We start from the raw sequence: 20474 nt of genomic DNA on the forward strand, positions 1-20474 counted from the left end.
TTTGGAAAGCTGCACATTTCCATGCGGCACAAACACCCGAATAAGAACAAACTAAAGTGCATAGTGTGAAACTCTGGACTAATGCAATTGGTGAAATTATATCTTATTATCTTCAGCAGTAAAACTGATAGATATGAACCAATGCCTAATTTTTATGCCAATATCGACCAATAATATCGGTCAGCAGACATTATTGAACATCCCTATCTTATCAAAAGTGTAAAATATACCTATAAATCTGATTAAATATATAAAAAAATCAAATTATAAAAATGTGTTAGATGGTGCTGGTGTTTATGATCACATCCTGGCTTTTATTGTAGGCCTAACGTCTGAGGGCATTTACCGCAAAAGCGGTGTGAACTCGCGTGTTGCGGCTCTGTGCGAGCGGTTTCGCCGAGATGCCCGCAGCCTCCGCCTGAGGGAAGGCGAGCACCAGGTGGACGACGTCTCCAACACGCTCAAGCGCTTCTTCAGGGAGTTAGAAGAAGGGCTCTTCACGTCTGAAGATGGCGGCACCTGGCTCGCTACGGCCGGTAAGAGTCATACGCGGTTTGCAGAGCGGCTGTCATGCCTCATCGTCTCTGATGCTGTACTTTTTTCACATTTACTGTATATATTTCTGGAATTATGTCTGTGTCTCATCACTCAGCCATACAGGATGAAAGTATGAAAATCTCCCAGTATCAAGTGCTCTTGAACAAACTGCCTCGTGTTAACCGGGCTACACTACGGGCGCTTATCAACCACCTGTACTGGTGAGCAGGCTTCCATCATAAGCACGCTTCCATCTGTGTACACCACAAAAAGACCCACACACACACATTCCTACTTGTGTTCCAGCGTGCAGCGCTTTGCAGAGCTGAACCAGATGAATCTCCATAACTTGGCCATCGTGTTTGGTCCAACATTGTTCCAGAATGACGGGAAGGACTACACGGCAGGCCGAGCCATCGAGGACCTCATACAGTACTACACACTTATCTTTCAGGTAAGAGTGCAGTGAATTAAATCCAGTATGGATTCATTCATTCATTTTCTACCGCTTGTCCTCACGAGGGCGTAAGGCGGGGTACACCCTGGACTGGTGGCCAGCCAATCACAGGGCACATATAGACAAACAACCATTCACACTCACATTCATATCTATGGACAATTTGGAGTCGCTAATTAACCTAGCATGTTTTTGGAATGTGAACCCACGCATGCACGGGGAGAACATGCAAACTCCATGGCGGAGTGTGGACTCGAACTCCTAGCTGTGTGGCCTGCACGCTAACCACTCGGTCGCCATGCAGCTGGAAGATGAACTTATAATAGTATAATAATAATAATAGTATAATAAATAGTATAATAATTTATTCTTTATTTAAAATATATATATATATTTTAAAAAATACAATAAAATATGTATATATTTTAAATATATATACATATATGTATATATTTTTTTAATATATTTTTTAATATTTTTTTAAAATATAATATTTATGACATGTATGGAAGCGCTTAAAAAAAAAATATATATATATTCCCATTCATGAAAATATAATTAAATGTCCCAAAGTTACACAGATTCAACAGGTGACATCTTAAACTTTCTTTTTTTAGTTATTTCTGGAAAAGGCACACAACACAACAGAAGATAATTGAACAAAAGAGCAATCATACAATCAGGGGCCAAAAGTGACATTTTCCTCAGCATCACCATAAGTGAACAAAATATGAATACAAAATAATCTTAAATTATACATTGTACACCGTATAGGAATTAAGTACTTTTATCCCTGTGGTTGTCCTTCTTAAAATATTGTCCCAGGCTAGTCTGGAAGAATACCCTCTTCTCCCAGATTTCCTTCTAACAGCAAATGGAATCCATGACCCTTTATAGAATCCATGAGAATTCAATAATTCTTATCCTTTATGACAAATCAAATTATGAAAAATCAAACGTGTGTGCACAATGACCATATGTGCATACATTTGTGCAGGTGGATGAGCAGCAGCTAAAAAAGCAGCTGGAAGAGATCACTGCCATCATCCAAATGCGGGAGAAGCTCAACACCAAATTTCCTGTGAGTCACAAACTTTTGATATACTTTGCATGTATTTTGTGTCGCCGCACGGCACGGACCTGGATAAAATTTAGCTTTCAGAGTATTCGTTTTTTTACATCAGTTTGGTGCTTGGCTGCATAACATACGCGTATCCACAGCATATGAATGAATGCATTTCCACTAACACCTTCTAATATTTCATGTGTAGAGTACCGAACCAGGGGGGCATTTCATCTGTACAGTTTACCTGGAGGAAAAGAAAGATACTGCAGAACAACATGTCAAGGTACACTGGTACCACCGTATGCGGTATGAAAATATGGCAAACATTTCTCACATTCACATGAAATACGTGTTTTATTTCATTAGATCCCTGCTTCCATGACATCAGCAGAGCTAACGTGTGAGATATTGGACAGGCGCAACATCCCTGTTAAAGACAAGGAGTACTGGAACTGCTGGGAGGTTATCGACAAGGAAGAAATGGGTGAGTCTGATGTCATGAGATGAGATAATAACATAACGTTTATTGCCACGTGTAGTTATTAAGCACTTTTTTCCTGTGTAGTGAAATTCTTTCTTTGCTGATTGAAGACCAAATAATGACCCACAAGCAACATAAACATAATATAAAAGGCAAAAATAAGGGAACTACACAACCACAAAACTCTAGAACAGGGGTCTCAAACTCAAAAAATGCATTTATTAAAAACAGAAAAATGAATAAACTTTGCTTTGGTTCAGATTTTCTACAAGAAAAGCTCTGATAAAACATTCCACTGTTCTCAAATATCTTACTTTTTATTTTTCTACACAAAATAAGATGAAAAATAAATAAACACATCAAGAATAAAGAAAATCAATCAATCAGTAATAAATAAATATAATAATAATAATAATAAAACGGCAAATAATAAAAACTTAAGAAACCACATATAGTTGGTGGGTAGACAAATGATTTTTTTCAGATTAAAATGAACAAAGCATTATTAGAGCCCTGTAGACATGACAAAACACGACTATAGTCACATTTATACTCTTTTTATTTACAACATATTGCGGAACTGCAGGGTCTTGAGACCCATGCAAACTCGCAAACTAGAGAGCTAGCGACCTAAACAGTAGCCTCCAAGTTTTTTCCTTTAAACTTAAAAAGTCAAAAACTTACCACTTCCACACGGATAGGGAGGATAACTATTAACAGTTATTTAACATTTAACATGAACATTGATCAAACGTAATAATTTTTTCTGGGTACATGATACCATACAGCATCCATATCAAACTTGCGCGGGCCGCACTAACATTAAACTTTCAAACTAGCCGCGTGTTTGAGACCCCTGCTCTAGAATAAACTGTGCAATAAAATTAAAAATGTATCAAGTGGTAATGGTTTTATTTCATTTGAACATGCATCAGATTAGAATTGAGTGCATCCCATAATCAGTTCACAGTTCCACATGTCCAAATCCTACCCCTCCATCTGGTACTTTTACAATCCGTAACTGTTACATTTGTTCACTTCCTGCTTTCCATAATACAGTTTAAGGTTTTTTTGTCCCGTACCGAAGTAGGAGGTGATATGAGCATCCCATGACATAATGGGTACCATAGTAAGTGTCAATATAGTGATATGTATAGCACATCATGACTGGTTCAAGACTCTTCATCCTTGTATTTAGCAAACATCAACTGCTTGTATTGTTTCTTGAATTGAAAAATAGATCAATGTGAAAGTTGAGCAATGCAAAGGAACACGAGTTCACATCCACCAATGTATAAGCGACACACAAACATAAGTGGCAAGAACATTCCCTTTCCAAACTGTGTTCCGGTTTGTTTGTCAGTCTTCCCGGTTTGCCATCTGGCTCACCATCATAAAGCCCGTAGGTGGCTTTTTGAAATGCCAGGAACACTTGAATAATTGGAAAGCGTTCCTGTTGCTGATGTGAAAAGAAAACAAGGGACAGCTGAGAAAGGGAATTGGGGAAAGTGATGAGCTGGAGAGAATTCAGCTTTGTTGTTTCCCACACACTCCACTAAGAACCTATTTGGATTCCAGTGTGTAGGTGTGGAAGCTGACGATAATGAAGGTAAATTATTGTGCCTGCTTTTTTTTTTTTCTTTTGTAGACACTAAGAATGTTGTAAATTGCAGTTGTCATGTTAATTGCCCTTCGCCGTCTCGAGTGTGACAAATTATATATTGTTGATCTTTTTCTTCTCTCAGAGCGTCCTCTACACTATCAGGAGCGAGTCTTACCCATCCTTCACTCTTTCGGCACAGACTCCCATCTGCTTGTCAAGAAACACATCGCTATGGAGGCAATGATCATCTACCTATGTGAGAAAATCAATTAATCGCAATATGTTTGACCTATGATCTGCTAATAAAACCTCATTTCTTCATGCTCTCCAGCCAGTAAAGTTGACCCATCCAAACACGGCATCATGAAATTCCGAGAGGAGCGAAGCATCCTGGGGTTGGGACTTTCCTCGGGCAGTTTCCACGACCGATATTTTATCCTAAACTCCAGCTCACTGCGGATGTACAAGGAAGTCAGAGTAAGATTGGCACAAGCGTGCGTGCAAACGCTTCCTCCCACGCACTTTTTCACACCAGCTCCTTCACCTCGTCTCTTCTGTCTCCCAGAGCAACCGTCCGGAACGTGACTGGCCGGTAAGGAACCTGAGAATCTACTTGGGTATCAAGAAGAAACTCCGTCCTCCCACGTGGTGAGAGCATACGATGGAATGACGTCATAATTGAAAAATCCAGGGAATCAGGGATTGAATCGGGGATTGAATCGGGGATTGAATCGGGGATAGAACTCGACCCCTCAGTTCCCCTAAATCAGGGGTCTCGAACTCAATTTACTTGGGGGGCCACTGGAGCTAGGGTCTCCAGTGGCCTCCATTTTCTACTGCTTATCCTCATGAGGGTCGCGGGGGTGCTGGAACCTATCCCATTTGTCTTCGGGCAATAGGCGGGGTACACCCTGGACTGGTGGCCAGCCAATCACAGGGCACATATAGACAAACAACCATTCACACTCACATTCATACCTATGGACAATTTGGAGTCGCCAATTAACCTAGCATGTTTTTGGAATGTGGGAGGAAAATGGAGAAAACGCACGCATGCACGAGGACATGCAAACTCAACACAGAGATGGTCGAGTGTGGAATTGAACTCGAGTTTTCTAGCTGTGAGACCCTGAAATCAAATTATACTTTTATATTCATAAACAGTATATTCAACTTACAAGCGGTCCTCTGAGAGGAACTGGGATGTGACCCTCAATGAAAATGAGTTTGACCCCCCCCATACCATAGTGTCCATATCCAGACTAAACCAACGCCTCTATGATCAACACTCCAATAAATAATGACTTTACTACTTGACTATCCATTTATAAATATACTATTAAAGAGTACTGGGGGGGGGGGCGTGCAACATTCCTCATCCGCCCATAGAAAGTCATCAGGCTTCTAAGCTAAGCTATGCTAATATATGCAGTGCACACAGCTTCTCAATATGTTAATAAACCATATTACATTATGTTGGTACCTTTTTTGTATATTTATGATACAAGCTTGAAGTTAAATGTTGTGACCGGAATTATTATATGCTGTGAGAAAGCCCTGTAGGGGGCAGGCTGTGCCCAAAAATGTCATGCAAATAACCAAGCTATGTTCAAATCCTGATCGCAGTTGGGGCCTGACGGTTGTCTACGAGAGTAAGAAACAAGAGAAGCCAGAAAGACAGCAGTGGTGAGTAGTACTTTTGTCTGTTTATGTATTTTGATGTGCTTCTATACTGTACACACAGTATAAAAACAACAATTACACACATCTGTATTAGCGCTACTGCAGCTGGTTGACATTGTGCAGCATGTCGTAGGACATGCATGGGTATGTTGCGTGTTCATCCATGTGTGTGCCAGATTACAGCTTGTCAACAGCGGTCGCCATCATCCCGAGTAATGGCAGTGTTGTTGCTTCCGTCTCACAGTTTGCTCACTCTTTTTTTTTTTTTTTTTTTGTGCTCCATCGGCAAGTCACATATAAAGGAGAAATGCAGCAGGGTGTTGCCCTTGAGCCAGGCACTTAACTTCACCAACTGGTCCCCAAGCACTGGAAAAGCTGCCAGTGTTGAGTTCCTCATAATAAAATCTTAATTAAAGGGGAAAAATAAAAAATATATATTACTCAGCCATATTGAATTTATCGACGGTTAAATGTGTTCTCTTTTTCTGCGGAAGCCAGATTGATTAATTCTATTGCTGTTTATAATAATCCACAAACTCTAATCAAGTCAACTGAATAATATGCGAGTGTGAATCTGTTTAAGTGACTGTCCTGTTTTGTTGGCATGCAAGCTTTTAATGGGCTCTGTTGGGTCTCATGACGCAAAGCTGGGAGAAATCAGGTACGTGTGTATGCGTGTGACGTGTACGGGTAATGGGGGGGGCGAATATATTCACTCACACTTCATTAGGTACACCCGCAAAATCTACTGAGATCCAATACAAGAGCTGTATGTCAGAGGCTGGGTGTACAGTGGGGACAAATATTTTTTCCTCTTCCTGTTCGACATATATGTATTTTTTATCTATCCTTGTTTTTGTTAGGTCTCAACAGAGAGCAAGTGAATAAATGTTTATTCAAAATATGCGCTGAAAGCCAAAATCATGTATAATTAAAAGCTATTTATTCAGCACCGCAGCATTGCTGAGGACTCGGAGGGTTGTATGATGGCAACCGGAGTTGCGTAAAGGATTCTTGTACCGTACAAGGACAGATACACGCGATAAATTCACATAAAAAACTTAATTTAATTTTTTAAGCTTAATTCAATGATTCTTAATTATATGTCATGCCCCTGTCTGGAAATAGCTACTGTCTCTTGTTGAGTCGTACAAAAGCAAAAGCATCATCTGTACATTTAAATGTCTAATTTGGAGCCGTTCGAAATCGCCATGTAAATCTCTAATATTGATTGCTAGCAAGTACTGTATACGTTGTTGCCAACTCCTCAGTAAGAAAAGTAGCTATTGGCTGTCGTATGATGTAACAGATGCTGTAGGAAAGAATCATAACCTCGTTGGAGAGACCAAAAAGTGAGTAAAAACACCCTTATTATGTTGAGAATTAAAAATAAACTTGATTTTTGAGTTGGTTGATTTAAAATTATCCATCACTTCATCAAAGTCATATTTCATTTTGGTCCGGTCCTCTCAAAGCCTCGACAGTGTAATAATTAATTACATCCAGACTCGGAGGCTTCATGCTTAGTGCGACACTTCAGAGTTTCTCTGCAATCGCTTTCTCCAGCAGGTGATTTAATTGATGAGCTCCTTCCCGCCAATTGAAGGAGGTGTTGATCATTAAAATCACCTCCTCTAGTGACCAGCTGGAAAGAAAACCTGCAGTGTCTCGGCCCTCCGTGGCAGGAGTCTGACACCCCTGATTTGCACTTTGGATGTGGAGGGGGTGTAGAGCTTCGCTATGCTGGAAAAGTAGCTACATTTATTGCTAGTTGCGTTTTGAGAAAATAAGTACACCCTAAGTATAAGGAATAATAATATAAAAGCAATCTTCACTCGCTAAATGTACTGCAAAAAAGGTCAGTAAGGATAATTCATAATGGCGCCTACAGAGAACATACTAACTCATTATTTCTAAAATCACAAATACTTCAACTTGCTGATATAGTTCATTGTCAAACAGCTAAAATAATGCATAAGGCTAAAAGTAACCAATTAGCTAAAAATATCATCCAATACTTCTCTACAAGAGAGGAGAAATATGATGTCAGGGAAGAAGTACATTTGAAACACTTCTATGCTAGGACTACGTTAAAAAGCCATAGCATTTCAGTATGTGGAATCAAACTATGGAATGGATTGAGTAAGACCCTCAAACAATGCACAACGATGAGCCAATTCAAGAAACAATACAAGCAGTTGATGTTTGCTAAATACAAGGATGAAGAGTCTTGAACCAGTCATGATGTGCTATATATATCACTATATTGACACTTACTATGGTACCCATTATGGCATTGGATGCTCATATCACCTCGTACTTTGGTACAAGGTGCATTATTAAAAAACAAAAAAAAACAAAAAAACACCCTTAAACTATATTAAGAAAGCAGGAAGTGAACAAATGTAACAGTTACTGATTGTAAAAGTACCAGATGGAGGGGTAGGATTTAATAAACTTTGCTTCTTCCTACTCCTTTTGGACATGTGGAACTGTGAACTGATTATGGGATGCACTCAATTGTAATCTGATGCATGTTCAAATGAAATAAAACCATTACCAAGTTTCCAAGAGGGTTTGGATTCAGCAAGAAAGTCGCCAAGTTGGCAACAACTTGTACATTAGCATCAATGTACTGCCCCTCGTGCCCCCCGCTATTTGAGAATTACCGACTTAATTGTCTATAGGTGTGAATAGGAATGTGACTTGCCTCTTTGTCAGCGTCAGCCGGGACTGAGCTCCAGTTCAGCCACGATCCTAAACACAACAAGTGGTACAGAATGAATGAATGAATGAACATCGTAACCTATCATCTCTTTTTTTTTTTTTCTTTTTGCAGGTATCTGTGTTGTGACACGCAGCCAGAAATGAGGGAGTGGTATGCTACCTTTCTGAGTATTCAGGTTCGATTTCCCTCTTGCGCACACACACACACACAGTAATACTACATGATGCATAAAAGTCTTCTCAGAAGAGTGGAAGCTGTATTAACTCCATTGTTACGTCCTAATTTCCAGATGCCAATAGTGTCATGAGCATCGGATTAAGGCTGTAAAAATTAACCGATGAATCAATGATTAATCCATTATCCATTTAGTCAACACTTATTTTGATGCCGTATTTCATTAATTGTGTTGTAATTTTAAAGTGTAAAAATGCTCTGTTTTCAGTCTCTAAAATAAGATAAGATATAAGATGAGATATGCCTTTATTCGTCCCTCAGTGGGGAAATTTGCAAAAAAATGCAAATATATTTAAATTTCCTTACTCATCCACGAAAGCAGACCTATTATCACCTTGTACTTCGGTACGAGGTGCATTATTAAAAAAAAAAAAACAACAAAAAAAAAAACTTAAACTGTATTATGGAAAGCAGGAAGTGAACAAATGTAACATACAAATGTATGTTCAAATGAAATTAAACCATTACCATTATCTTTGTATTTTAGGCACAACAAGATATTCGCATGCCATCTTTGACAGTGATCGACATTTTTGCCTTTTTTGGTGTGTTTTGGTTCATATTGATTTGGTTTGTTTAGGGACTAACCGATTAATCGAAACCACAAGCTTCAGGTTAATCGACTAAGGAGATAATTTGTCTCCATCAGATAGTATCCTTGATCCTGTGAGCGCATACGGTATCAGCAATAATCAGCAATAATGTAAGGTTGATTCCAACCAAATAGAAACGCCCTGAAGATCTAAACATAGTGCAGGCCTGTGCTATTTATATCGTCATGACAGTCTCTATATGTGTTTATGATATGAAACTGCAGTAGTAGCATACATGGGATTTAGGAAGAAATGTGTTATAGCTACAGCTTGCAACCTTTGCATACAGTGATCAAAACAAAAGGATGTGATACAGTAAAAATAACAATATTTACCAATATTTTCAAGAAGAAAACAAAAAGTTCCCTGTCCTGTCCTTGTGTTACCCGGTTGTTGTAGCCCTCGGAGCCCGACATGACCAAGCACGGAGGACAATGGCCACATAAAAGCCGCAGGTCATAGATGGTGTCAAAATCATTGTCTTTGTCGTCACTCTGCTCCTCTCTAAAGAATGATGGCGACGTGTGGCCTCAGGATGGACTCCAGCCGAGCCGGGTGAGCCGCGCGTTGCCGGACACGCGTCACGGTAATGTGTCACTGATACCGCTGCGTGGCAGTGAGAATGAGATGCGGAACAGCGTAGCAGCTTTCAGCCAAGATCCGCTTGCTGTGAGTCAACCTACCGATCACTGTGTCCAATCTCAGCACAAGCAGACGGCTCCAAGCTGGTGGAGCTAATTCAGAGATGGTGGTGCTCAACTGGTGGTACAAACCCCCCTCAACCTTGGTCCTTAGTAGACTCCAAAATAACTTAATGCATTCATTTGCACGTCTTTAGGTACACATCATCAAATGGAGCATATAAAACATGTTTGCGAACTTCTAAATACAGTTTTTTAACATTATTAGAACCCTCAAGACATGAAATAACACCCCATTGTCACCTTTTCACTCATTACCAAATATAGTAGACATACATAATCACACTCAATAAGCCTCATTTTCATGTGTGTTGCTGGGATTGTGTTCCAGTGCCAGGAGAGCAGAGTGGTGTGCGGACAGGAAGTGATGTTGAGGGTTCAGAGTTGAATTTTAGCTTGGCGTGGGTTGCCTGATAATTCATTCATTCATTCATTTTCTACCACTTATCCTCACGAGGGTCGCGGGGGGGGGGGGGGGGTGCTGGAGCCTATCCCAGCTGTCTTCGGGCGAGAGGCAGGGTAACACCCCGGACTGGTCGCCAGCCAGTCACAGGGCACATATAGACAAACAACCATTCACACTCACATTCATACCTATGGACAATTTGGAGTCGCCAATTAACCTAGCATGTTTTTGGAATGTGGGAGGAAACCGGAGTACCCGGAGAAAACCCACACATGCATGGGGAGATCATGGAAACGCCACACAGAGATGGCAGAGTGTGGAATTGAACTCGAGTTTCCTAGCTGTGAGGTCTGCGCACTAAACACTTGAACACCGGGCAGCCCTCTAATAATTCAAACCTGCAATAAAAACCTATTGTCGTCTTGTGGGCTGCACGGCGACCAAATGGTTAGCACGCAGGATTCACAATTAGGAGACCCGAGTTCAATTCCACCCTTTTTGCATGTTGTCCCCGTGCATGCGTGGGTTTTCTCCGGGTACTCCGGTTTCCTCCCACATTCCAAAAACATGCTAGGTTAATTAGCAACTCAAAATTGTCAGGTATGAATGTCAGTGTGAATGGTTGTTTGACTATATGTGCCCTGTGATTGGCTGGCCACCAGTCCAAGGTGTACCCCGCCTCTTGCCCGAAGACAGCTGGGATAGGCTCCAGCACCCCCTTGTGAGGAAAAGCGTTACAAAATGAATGGATGTTGTCTTGTGTGCTTCACAGAACATTACAGCATATCATATTATATTCATAATTTCATTTACATTCATAGCGACTAAACGGGACTAATGGGCCGTATTCAAGGACAGGCCGGAGTTCTGATACGCTTAGAGTCATTGACATACATTCCAATATGTCAACCAGGACAAGAATTTGGGGTTTGTACCTGTGAAGCAACATCATCTCTGTTTTCTGATTCATCTTTGATTTAATTGTCAAACCTTTTGCTGCAGCTTCCTAAGTTATGAGTTTATACCATTTAAACGAGTTCCATCATCCTGCGCTAAAAAAAAAAAAACAGAGAAAGAGAAGCCACGACTGCACTGTGTCCAAATTGCCCTTTAGAAGAAGTGGAAAAAGTTCTTCTGGCAGGACTTTGTGAAGCTTCAAAAACACCAAAAGAAGAAGAAGCAAAGACAAAAGGAGTTGGTGCCTGCAGGCCATCTCCAAAGTCGCACGGCTGCCATAACGTTTTGCAGCCCTCCAGCCTTGTAGACTTTAGACTTGGAAGGAACCTGACCAAGATCATCTCTGTAGCTTTTGTCGGGCTCTATTACAAACACGCAGACATCTGACCACAACAGTCCAAAAACATTAATATCATCCACTCCATCTGCTTGCTCCTTTTTTTTTGTTTTTTTTTGAGAACGGTTAGTGCAACCATCCAGAAGGCTTCACAAAATCAGCCATCCCGAAGTGTTGATGAGTTCCGTATAGACGCCGGCAATGCTATTTCTCACCACGACGCTGCTGGAGCTATCGATTCTCATCTTTCAAGTCCATTGATTTAATCATTTTTAAGGGTCTGACAGGAACTCTGATTGCTTTTGGGATGCCGGGTTCTGGTGCCTGTGTGTGTGTGTGTGTGTGGAAGTATTGGCATATGGAGTATACAGTGGTGTGTTCAAGGTTCTCTGCTTTTCACTCGCACTTCAAATGATTCAACCCTCATTGTACGTTACAGTCATTTTCAAAAGGTACAAACTTGTGCGCCCTGAATATATTTGAAGATTTGAAGCGCAAGTACTACTACTACTACTACTATTATTACTGCAAGTTTATCAACCAAAAAGTTACAACTGAGGGTTGAATCAATTTGAATCATGTCACGTTCTAGAACAGGGGTCTCAAACTCAATTTACCTGGGGGCCACTGGAGCTAGGTTCTGCATCAGGTTTAAAAAAAAACAAAAAAACAAAACGCATTTATTAAAAACTGAAAAAAAATCAATAAAAAAACTATCTTCAATGCTTTTGCTTCTGCGATACCCTACACTTTTTCAGTACTTTGGTTCCAGTTTTCCACAAGAAAATCTCTGATAAAACATTCCATTCTTCTCAAATATCTTAATTTCTATTTTTCTATACACAAAATAATAAAAAAAATAAATAAACAAATTAAGAATAAAGAAAATAAATAAATTTAACCTTTAACATGAACATTAATGAAACTTAATAATTTTAACCAATTAGCAAGTTAGCATTGTACTCAATTCCATCTGGGAGCAGCGTCGTAACTTTAACGACATGTTTGATGAGATGCTTTATCTTTATCTGAGGTGGGGGCCTCAAACTCGCATCTTGTGGGCCGCATTTGGCCCGCGGGCCGCGAGTTTGAGACCCTTGTTCTAGAATGTGTTCTAAAGCTTTCCGCCCTCTTCCCCTGCCTGCCTGCCTGCCTATGGTCTTTATCGTTTGTCCATTTATCTTTCAGCTCTTTAGAGATGTTCGATAGTGGACGCTGCACTCAGGTGAGTTATATTTCATGAAAACAAAACAAGAACTCCTTTGAAATCGTGCTAGCAAGCTAGCAAGATCTCTTTGTATTTGAGGCAGTTTGGAATAGATGTTGCCAAATGCAAAGAAAAATCTCACCATTTAATGTTGACATGGACTGTTCTCCTATGTGGTTGCCATGGCGCCACCAAATCTCAGTGGAAGAGTCAGAACAGCTTAATGGATTTGATAGCAGGCGTGGAATGGAATGGAAGCGCTCACCTTCGGCTTGTATATCTTTTTTTAAAAGGGGCAGGCGCACGGCGTCGGCGTCGGCAGGCGGCTTCTCGACACTCCGGTGACATCATCAGTCTGTGACTCTTGAAGGAGCGAAAAGAAGGAACAGGATGAAATGAACTGGACCAGAAGATACAATAAATGGACAACGGGACAATGGGTACACTGAATTTGTTCCTGAACAGTCGAAGGTGACAGTTTGACCGTGTGTTGTCATCCTATTGGTTCCCTTCAGCTTGGCAAGGGTCAAGTGTGAGCCCTCAGCCTGCACTCCACACTTTTTACTGCATTAAGGACAGTCTGAAAGAAACATTCAATCCTATTACAGTACGTTTGTTTTCAAGAAGGATTTACACCAGTAGTGTTTTTTTTCGTTCTGAAATGTATTTTCTGTATAATTCCCATAAAGAATTGTAGTGGTAACCCTGCAGTTGAACATGCAATCATTGCTATTGTAAGCAAAATAAGTGTTTGTACTGTGAGACCTCGGTCAGAGTGTCCTTGTTTGTGTTGTAAAGGCCACATTTCAAAGCATTTACATAACACCATTTGGTCTGTCCACTTGTTTGTTTTGTATTTTTGTGAAAAAAAAAAACGAGTTATGAAACAATCTCTTAACTGTAATGTCCTGCAGCACTGAACTGCACATCAGTAGCCTGTCAGGAGTACCACCTGTAGGTCAGGCACGCTTGCAAAATCTTATTTATTTGGGAAAAAAACAGTAGAATAGTAAATTGTTTATATAGTGTTTTTAGTGTATGTTTTGTTATTGTAGCCCAAAAGCATAATAATATTAATCACAATAAGCAAATTCTTAACACCCTTAACCTTCCTCTTGTGTTAGCTTTCTGGTGTCACCTCTTATGTTACCGGGTCGGTTTTGACCCATGTATTAAATCAGCTATAAAATACACTAAAAAACAATAGGTTACCGTCAAATTTGCTTCTCAGGTCTTGGTTACCTTCTTAGGCTTCCTCATCCATGAAAATATTGGTTATAATACTTTTGGTGTGGGCATGTAGGCCTTTTTTGTTACTATACCCCACAATTTCGATTTCCAAAAATGGTAAAAATGAACCTCAAAAGAATGATATTTATAAATTGAAGGTTCTTTTGTTACCTGGCTATTACTAAGGGATATAGAACAGCTTCTCCAGGTTGTCCTCCTGCTCATCTCAATGGCTATGCTGGTCTGTCCTCTCCCTCATTGTCACCAAAAATTTGGTCCAGATCTTGGTTCACTGTACTTCTTGTCATTCTTTCCATGATCCAAATTGTAAATGTGAAGTCAAATGAGTGAATATACCTCACAAGTCTGTTTTTCTGCTGGTATACTGGAAAATCGGTCAAAATGAAGCTTACATGATGAGAAGAGGAGCTGGTTGTCATTGTGTTGGCTAATTGTACACTTATGATTTCAGTTTTGGCTCAAAATATTGCTTTATAGTCATATTATTATAACCGGGTCCAAACCGACCCTAACAATACAGTGGTCATAATTTCAACCAGGCCATTTTAAAATTTAGTAAAAATTATTTTTTGAGTTTTATTTTGTTGAAATAGAGTTTCCTGACAAAGTCAGAAAGCCTTGATGCAATAAACAAATGTTATGTGATTCTTTTTATGCATTAAAATGTAAAACGAGTCGGTGCCGACCTTAACACAAGAGGAAGGTTAAAGAAAATGTCGCATCCATGGTGGCCTTTCTTATATCACGAGCACTAATAAAGACAAAATGTCATTCTGCCACTTATTTATTGTTAGGAAACAAAGTTATTGTAAAATCTTCCATAAGTGTACTTAACATAAAATGACCCTCCATGTTTATTTGACTAAAACGTACATGCAGCAGTGATACAGAAGAAGCATTTTTAGAAATATTTGTATATGTTCACAAGTCTTTAATAAACACTGCTAATTGTGTGTTTGTGTTGCTGTACACTACGAGAGTACAATGTGACAGCTGTGAAAACACACACACACACACACACACACACACACACACAGGAGTTAACTTTTCCTGGCCTGCAGGTTTTCTGTCAGTGTTGCGTTGTAGCCAGGGAATGAAGCCTATAGATGTGCCTTGAGGCTACGTGTCAAAGGCATATATGCGGAGGGGTTACAGTGATCATATGGAGCTAAAGGGGTTCTGCGGAGCTTCTAATGTGAGGATGTTTGAGTCACGGTGGTCCACCAGCTTCCGTGGTCATTTCTCTAAGCAGAACTGACACATCAGGGTCAGCGTGTACCTCAAGACACACACCGGAGATCCCCGCGAGCATCCCGCACACTGCGAAACCTTCACTTTTCATGCACGCACACGAGAGCCACTGGAGATAAACACGGCTTCATGCATAATTGTACACTCACACACACACACACACACACATTTAAAATGGCCTTTACTAGAAAGGTCATTGCAGCAGTTGCATAAATCAGAAGCATTGAGACAGAACAGAGCTGTTCAAAGGTGGGCCAAATGGAAGACGGAGATAAATGTAAAGTGAGCTTCAAGGGTGTTTGCGGGTCACACGGGTCAAGAGCGGCGCTCAACAGAAATCTGAATGTGCACCTGTGGGTGTCGGTGTCCTCCATCTGCTGTCAAAGCACACCGAAGATGAAAATAGCGCCACAGACAGACACTTAAAGTGGTTTATGCTTCATGCTGAACATCAGTGGACTAGCAGAATAAAAACTAAGGATTTACATTATATTCTTTATGATTGTAACTATAAACCAGGGGTATCAAACTCAATTTACCTGGGGGCCACTGGAGCTAGGGCCTGAGCAAGGCTTTCAGGTTTCCCCCCCAAAAAAAAAAAAACGCATTTATTAAAAACAGAAAAATATACAAACTTTTTCAGTGCTTTGGTTCCGATTTTCTACAATAAAAGCTCTGATAAAACATTCCACTGTTCTCAAATACCTTAATTTATATTTTTCTGCGCAAAATAAGATGAAAAATAAATAAATCAAGAATAAAGAAAATCAATCAATCAGTAATAAATAAATATAATAATAATAATAAAACAGCAAATAAACTTAAGAAACCGCAATATAGTTGGTGGGTAGACAAATTATATTTTTCAGATTAAAATGAACAAAGCATTATTAGAGCCCTGTAGACATGACAAAACACGACTATAGTCACATTTATACTCTTTTTATTTACAACATATTGTGCAACTGCAGGGTCTTGAGACACATGCTAACTCGCAAACTAGAGCGCTAGCGACCTAAACGGTAGCCTTCAAGTTATTTCCTTTAAACTTAAATAGCCAAAAACTTACCACTTCCACACGGATAGGGAGGATAACTATTAAGTTATTTAACCTTTAACATGAACATTAATCAAACGTAATAATTTTTTCTGGGTACATGATACCATACAGCATCCATATCAAACTTGCGCGGGCCGCACTAACATTAAACTTTCATATCAAGGCGGGGGCCCGCGGGCCAACTGTGGCCCGCAGGACACTAGTTTGAGACCCCTGCTATAAACATTTGTGCAAGTATACATGTTCTTCTTGTAAATACTCTGTTACTTGTACTGTACTATATAGGCCTTTTCCACCACCAAAACACTCAAAGCGTGTCACCACCTAATGATGACACAGCATGACGATACTTCAACATGATCACAGGAGGACAGAGAATTGAACCCGCAACCTTCAGCTTGGGAGACGACCATTCTACCAGCTGAGCTTTGCCGCCCCCATAGCTTGTACCTTGTGATGAACTGGTGACCAACAAGGGAGCTTGATACTGACAATATCCAATACCAATATTGATACTATTTACATAGTAACCATTTCAGATGAGATAGGGTCCAGACTGACCCTAAAAAGGACAAACAAGTATTTATTTTGTTCTTTCTTACTCACCTCAATGCGGACTTTTATTTTGAAAGCACGTTTTACCCACAATGCTTTGCTTTGCCAATCAACAGGTGCATGGAAAGGTTGGGAAATTGAGTTATCGCCCCCAGCGACATGCTAGCAGTTAAGGTATTGTGGTAAGGAAGAGACACTCACGTCGCCGATGCACTTCAGTCGCTTTAATTGATTGATAGCGGACAACTTTAATTGTTCACTCACATCCGGGCTGCTGTGGGCCACAACCCACGCCAACACAACACGCCATTCACCCTTAGCTAGCGCTCTCTCTCGTCTGTCACTCACCTAGCGCCACACCCAGTCTCACGCGCTCACTTGTGACGTAGCACCGTCACCTTCCGAGCCCCGCCCTATTAAAGGGCCAAACACACAAAGTCACAGATAGTATGATATGCTACGTTAATGATATACTCACGTGGTTTGTTTAGTTATGCTAACTAATGGCTGCTAGTGATAGAAACAGTCCTAGCTATCTGTACGCTAAAGTGTGGCTATCCGCCTGTGTAATATTAATATGTTTGTTTAAAGTTGTTTTTTAGTATCACTCTGATGTTACAAATTAGCCTCCTAATAGGAGTTGGCTATGTGTCAACAAACCTTAGGTTTAGCATGTGGATGCTAATGTGGACAAAAGTATTCGGACAGCTGGCAATACAATGACAATACAGGAAGACCACTCTTCTGGACTTACTATAACATGGTGAATATGTTTGTAGTATTTTGTTGTTGTTGTTGTTTGAAGCCCCTTGTAGCTTTTTGTCACAAATATATTGGCTATTTACAAAATATATGGCATAAACTATAATATTGTAATAAAAGTACATTATATAGGATGCCTATATCCAACCATATGCAGCATAAGTCTTATATTGGTCTTTGCAGAGTCACGTCCTGGACTTGGAAACTCATTGCCCATAAGTCACACACCATTTGTCTAATGATCCTAAAACCTTGAAGAGATCTGTATTACATGTTTGATAGCATGTCTTCCAAAACATTTGGAGCACGACCCATAATGGGCGCGACTCGTGTCATTTACAGTTAAAAAATGAAAAGACCGTGGCGTGCCTCATTTTTCCTCCCGACTGTGTCCTTCATTGCTCCTGCTTTTTTCAGTGTCGAATGAGACTTGAATCCTGAATTGGGATTCCATCTTCCGCCTTCTTGCAGTTATTCTGCATCTGCTGATGATGAGCATCGCAAAGCTTTTACTGTAAAATGTTGTTCGATTCCATCAACGCTTTTGAATCTATTTGCAGTATTAAAATATTTCTGTCAGAGGTCATGGCATGTTATTTTTAACCTTCTACTTCATGTCAGTTGGATGCGTTCATGTGATGTCAAGGCACTTTGAAATCTTCACACATTCTACTTGTCTTTCTCTACTTCAAACATTTTTTTTATATCCGCAATGAAGTTCAACGGCATGTGTAGACACGAGCAGCTGTCACTCAGGTGGAGGAGGTGAGAGGGCAGCTGCTTCAACGATATCGACGATACGAGATCCTAGGAAAACATAATGAGGCGTGAGAGATTTAAGTCGGTTTGTTTCAGTGCTTTGTGCACAGTGCCGTGAATAGCAATACAATATTTTTGTATTTTATTACATTATTTTTATTTTTTATGTTTTATGTTTTATTTTTTATTTTTTATTTTTTGACTTTTTGACTTTTTGACTTTTTGACTTTTTGACTTTTTGACTTTTTGATTTTTATAAATTGTAAATAAATTATAAATCATAACAATTACCTTAAAATCTTGGAAATTCAAGATTTCAAGGTAATTGTTATGATTAAAAATAAGTGTAAATAATTACCTAGCAATAGTATTTTTGTGTTTTTATTTTCAATGTATATTTTTATATTATTAATACATTCATCCAAGATTTTTTTTTTGTTTGTTTGCAGAGCACCCCCTTCACCCCCACACGGAACAATGCATAAGATGATCCATAGGATGAGTGTGAAGATCTGCAGTCATGTGGCGCGTCTCTCAATTGGATGCGGTAAGATTGAAGAGTTTCCTTTCAAACATTTCATTTACACCTTGTTGGCAGTCACCTCTTGGCTGACAAGAAAACATGCAAACACTCCGGAATTTACATATAGACAGACACACATGCAGCCATTGGGCTTTTATATCTCACACACACTTCCTGAGTCCTGCAGTGCTTCCTCCATTATGCAAAAGCCACCATGCTTTTCTGATGCGTCTGATTACCTCCCTCCGGTCCGCCCTTCAAATTGATCACCAATTACTGGTCCTCAAGAAACCAGAGGGAAAAGGTCCTTATCCTGGTCCCTATGGCAACCACTCTGGTCTTTTCCTCACAATCAGTCGTATGACTCTTGTTCTCTGTCCTGTCTCAGCATGGCCACAGACTTAGCGGATCAGGATATCTGACTTTTACTGTGGTTATGTCTATTTTTAGAATATTTATACAATATGTGACGCGGTACTTCTCTTCCTGTGTTATTCTTATACACTTTTGCATACATTTACAGTGAGGAGTTAAATTCAGTCTCACTGTTTTAGAAGAATCTGTAAAATGAAATGGCATTTTTTATAACTTCCTCTGTATTCTATAGCGGTCCCCTTATCTTCTCCCAGTTTGCCTATTTCTTCCTAGTAGCAGTTACAGTGGAATTGCAGAACATTTTCTGTCTGACACAAGACTTATCTCCCCTGAAGCAGCGAGTGCAGAAGTATTCAGGGGAAGGACAAGAGCTTAAGGGAGGAAGAGAGGAGGAGAGAATGTGGAGGTCTGGAGGTATAAAAAGGTAACTGGAGCGAAAGAAGAAATGGGGGGAGCAGTATAATCTAAAAATCATGAAACTAGAACAGCAATCAAAAAGTGAATTAAGGGTTAACAAAAAGGTAAAAATCAATACATATAGTGTAAACTGGAGGGCTGGATGAACTGGGTAAAGGTAGTGCAATAAAAAAGGCTCCTCTCTTTGGGGGAAGTGTCTAGGTCAGATGGAAGACTGCTGCCTGAGGATGATGCATGATGGAACAGTGAGGAAAGGTCTGAGATATTCTTAGAATCCTGCAAGTCATGAAAAGTTCACCACAGTCGGCTCGCTCCTAAACAAACAAAGTATTCTGCAAGGTAAGACGATGCAAAAGTAGCTTGTGGGGGTCAGCTCCTAATATACACATATTATAAAAAAAAAAAAAACATCTGTAGGAAGCGTCTATTGTCAGGCATGTAAATAATAATCCATGTAGAATAATAGTTCCTGTAGTGTTTCTCATAATTTATTTGTAGAGGGCTTCCATAAAGAAAATGGATTTTGTGCTA

At 39.9% G+C, this 20474-nt stretch overlaps 2 protein-coding genes across 6 annotated transcripts in view; both read left to right on the plus strand.

The window, feature by feature from the left end:
* Window positions 1-13818, plus strand: part of arap1 (ArfGAP with RhoGAP domain, ankyrin repeat and PH domain 1) — a 52060-nt gene extending 38242 nt beyond the window's left edge. For 2 of the 5 annotated variants that reach the window (XM_078792985.1, XM_078792989.1), the window contains exons 21-34: window positions 324-536; window positions 653-758; window positions 844-991; window positions 1992-2075; window positions 2266-2343; window positions 2427-2544; window positions 4287-4400; window positions 4476-4621; window positions 4710-4792; window positions 5771-5830; window positions 8667-8730; window positions 9893-10051; window positions 12972-13008; window positions 13284-13818. In XM_078792985.1, the coding sequence (XP_078649111.1) occupies window positions 324-536; window positions 653-758; window positions 844-991; window positions 1992-2075; window positions 2266-2343; window positions 2427-2544; window positions 4287-4400; window positions 4476-4621; window positions 4710-4792; window positions 5771-5830; window positions 8667-8730; window positions 9893-10051; window positions 12972-12992 (1394 nt within the window). In that variant the 3' untranslated portion in view covers window positions 12993-13008; window positions 13284-13818. The remainder of the gene's footprint in view (window positions 1-323; window positions 537-652; window positions 759-843; window positions 992-1991; window positions 2076-2265; window positions 2344-2426; window positions 2545-4286; window positions 4401-4475; window positions 4622-4709; window positions 4793-5770; window positions 5831-8666; window positions 8731-9892; window positions 10052-12971; window positions 13009-13283) is intronic. The other 3 variants (XM_078792986.1, XM_078792987.1, XM_078792988.1) reach the window with 3 other exon arrangements.
* Window positions 13819-19103: 5285 nt separating this feature from the next.
* Window positions 19104-20474, plus strand: part of pde2a (phosphodiesterase 2A) — a 209209-nt gene continuing 207838 nt past the window's right edge. Inside the window, 1 exon segment of the mRNA XM_058079773.2 lies at window positions 19104-19175. Within this exon segment, the coding sequence (XP_057935756.2) occupies window positions 19149-19175 (27 nt within the window). The 5' untranslated portion in view covers window positions 19104-19148.

The sequence above is a fragment of the Doryrhamphus excisus genome, linkage group LG8 (genome assembly GCF_037039965.1).
Source record: "Doryrhamphus excisus strain RoL-2023G ecotype Guam linkage group LG8, RoL_Dexc_Guam_v1.1, whole genome shotgun sequence".
In the NCBI taxonomy this organism is placed as follows: Eukaryota; Metazoa; Chordata; class Actinopteri; order Syngnathiformes; family Syngnathidae; genus Doryrhamphus; species Doryrhamphus excisus.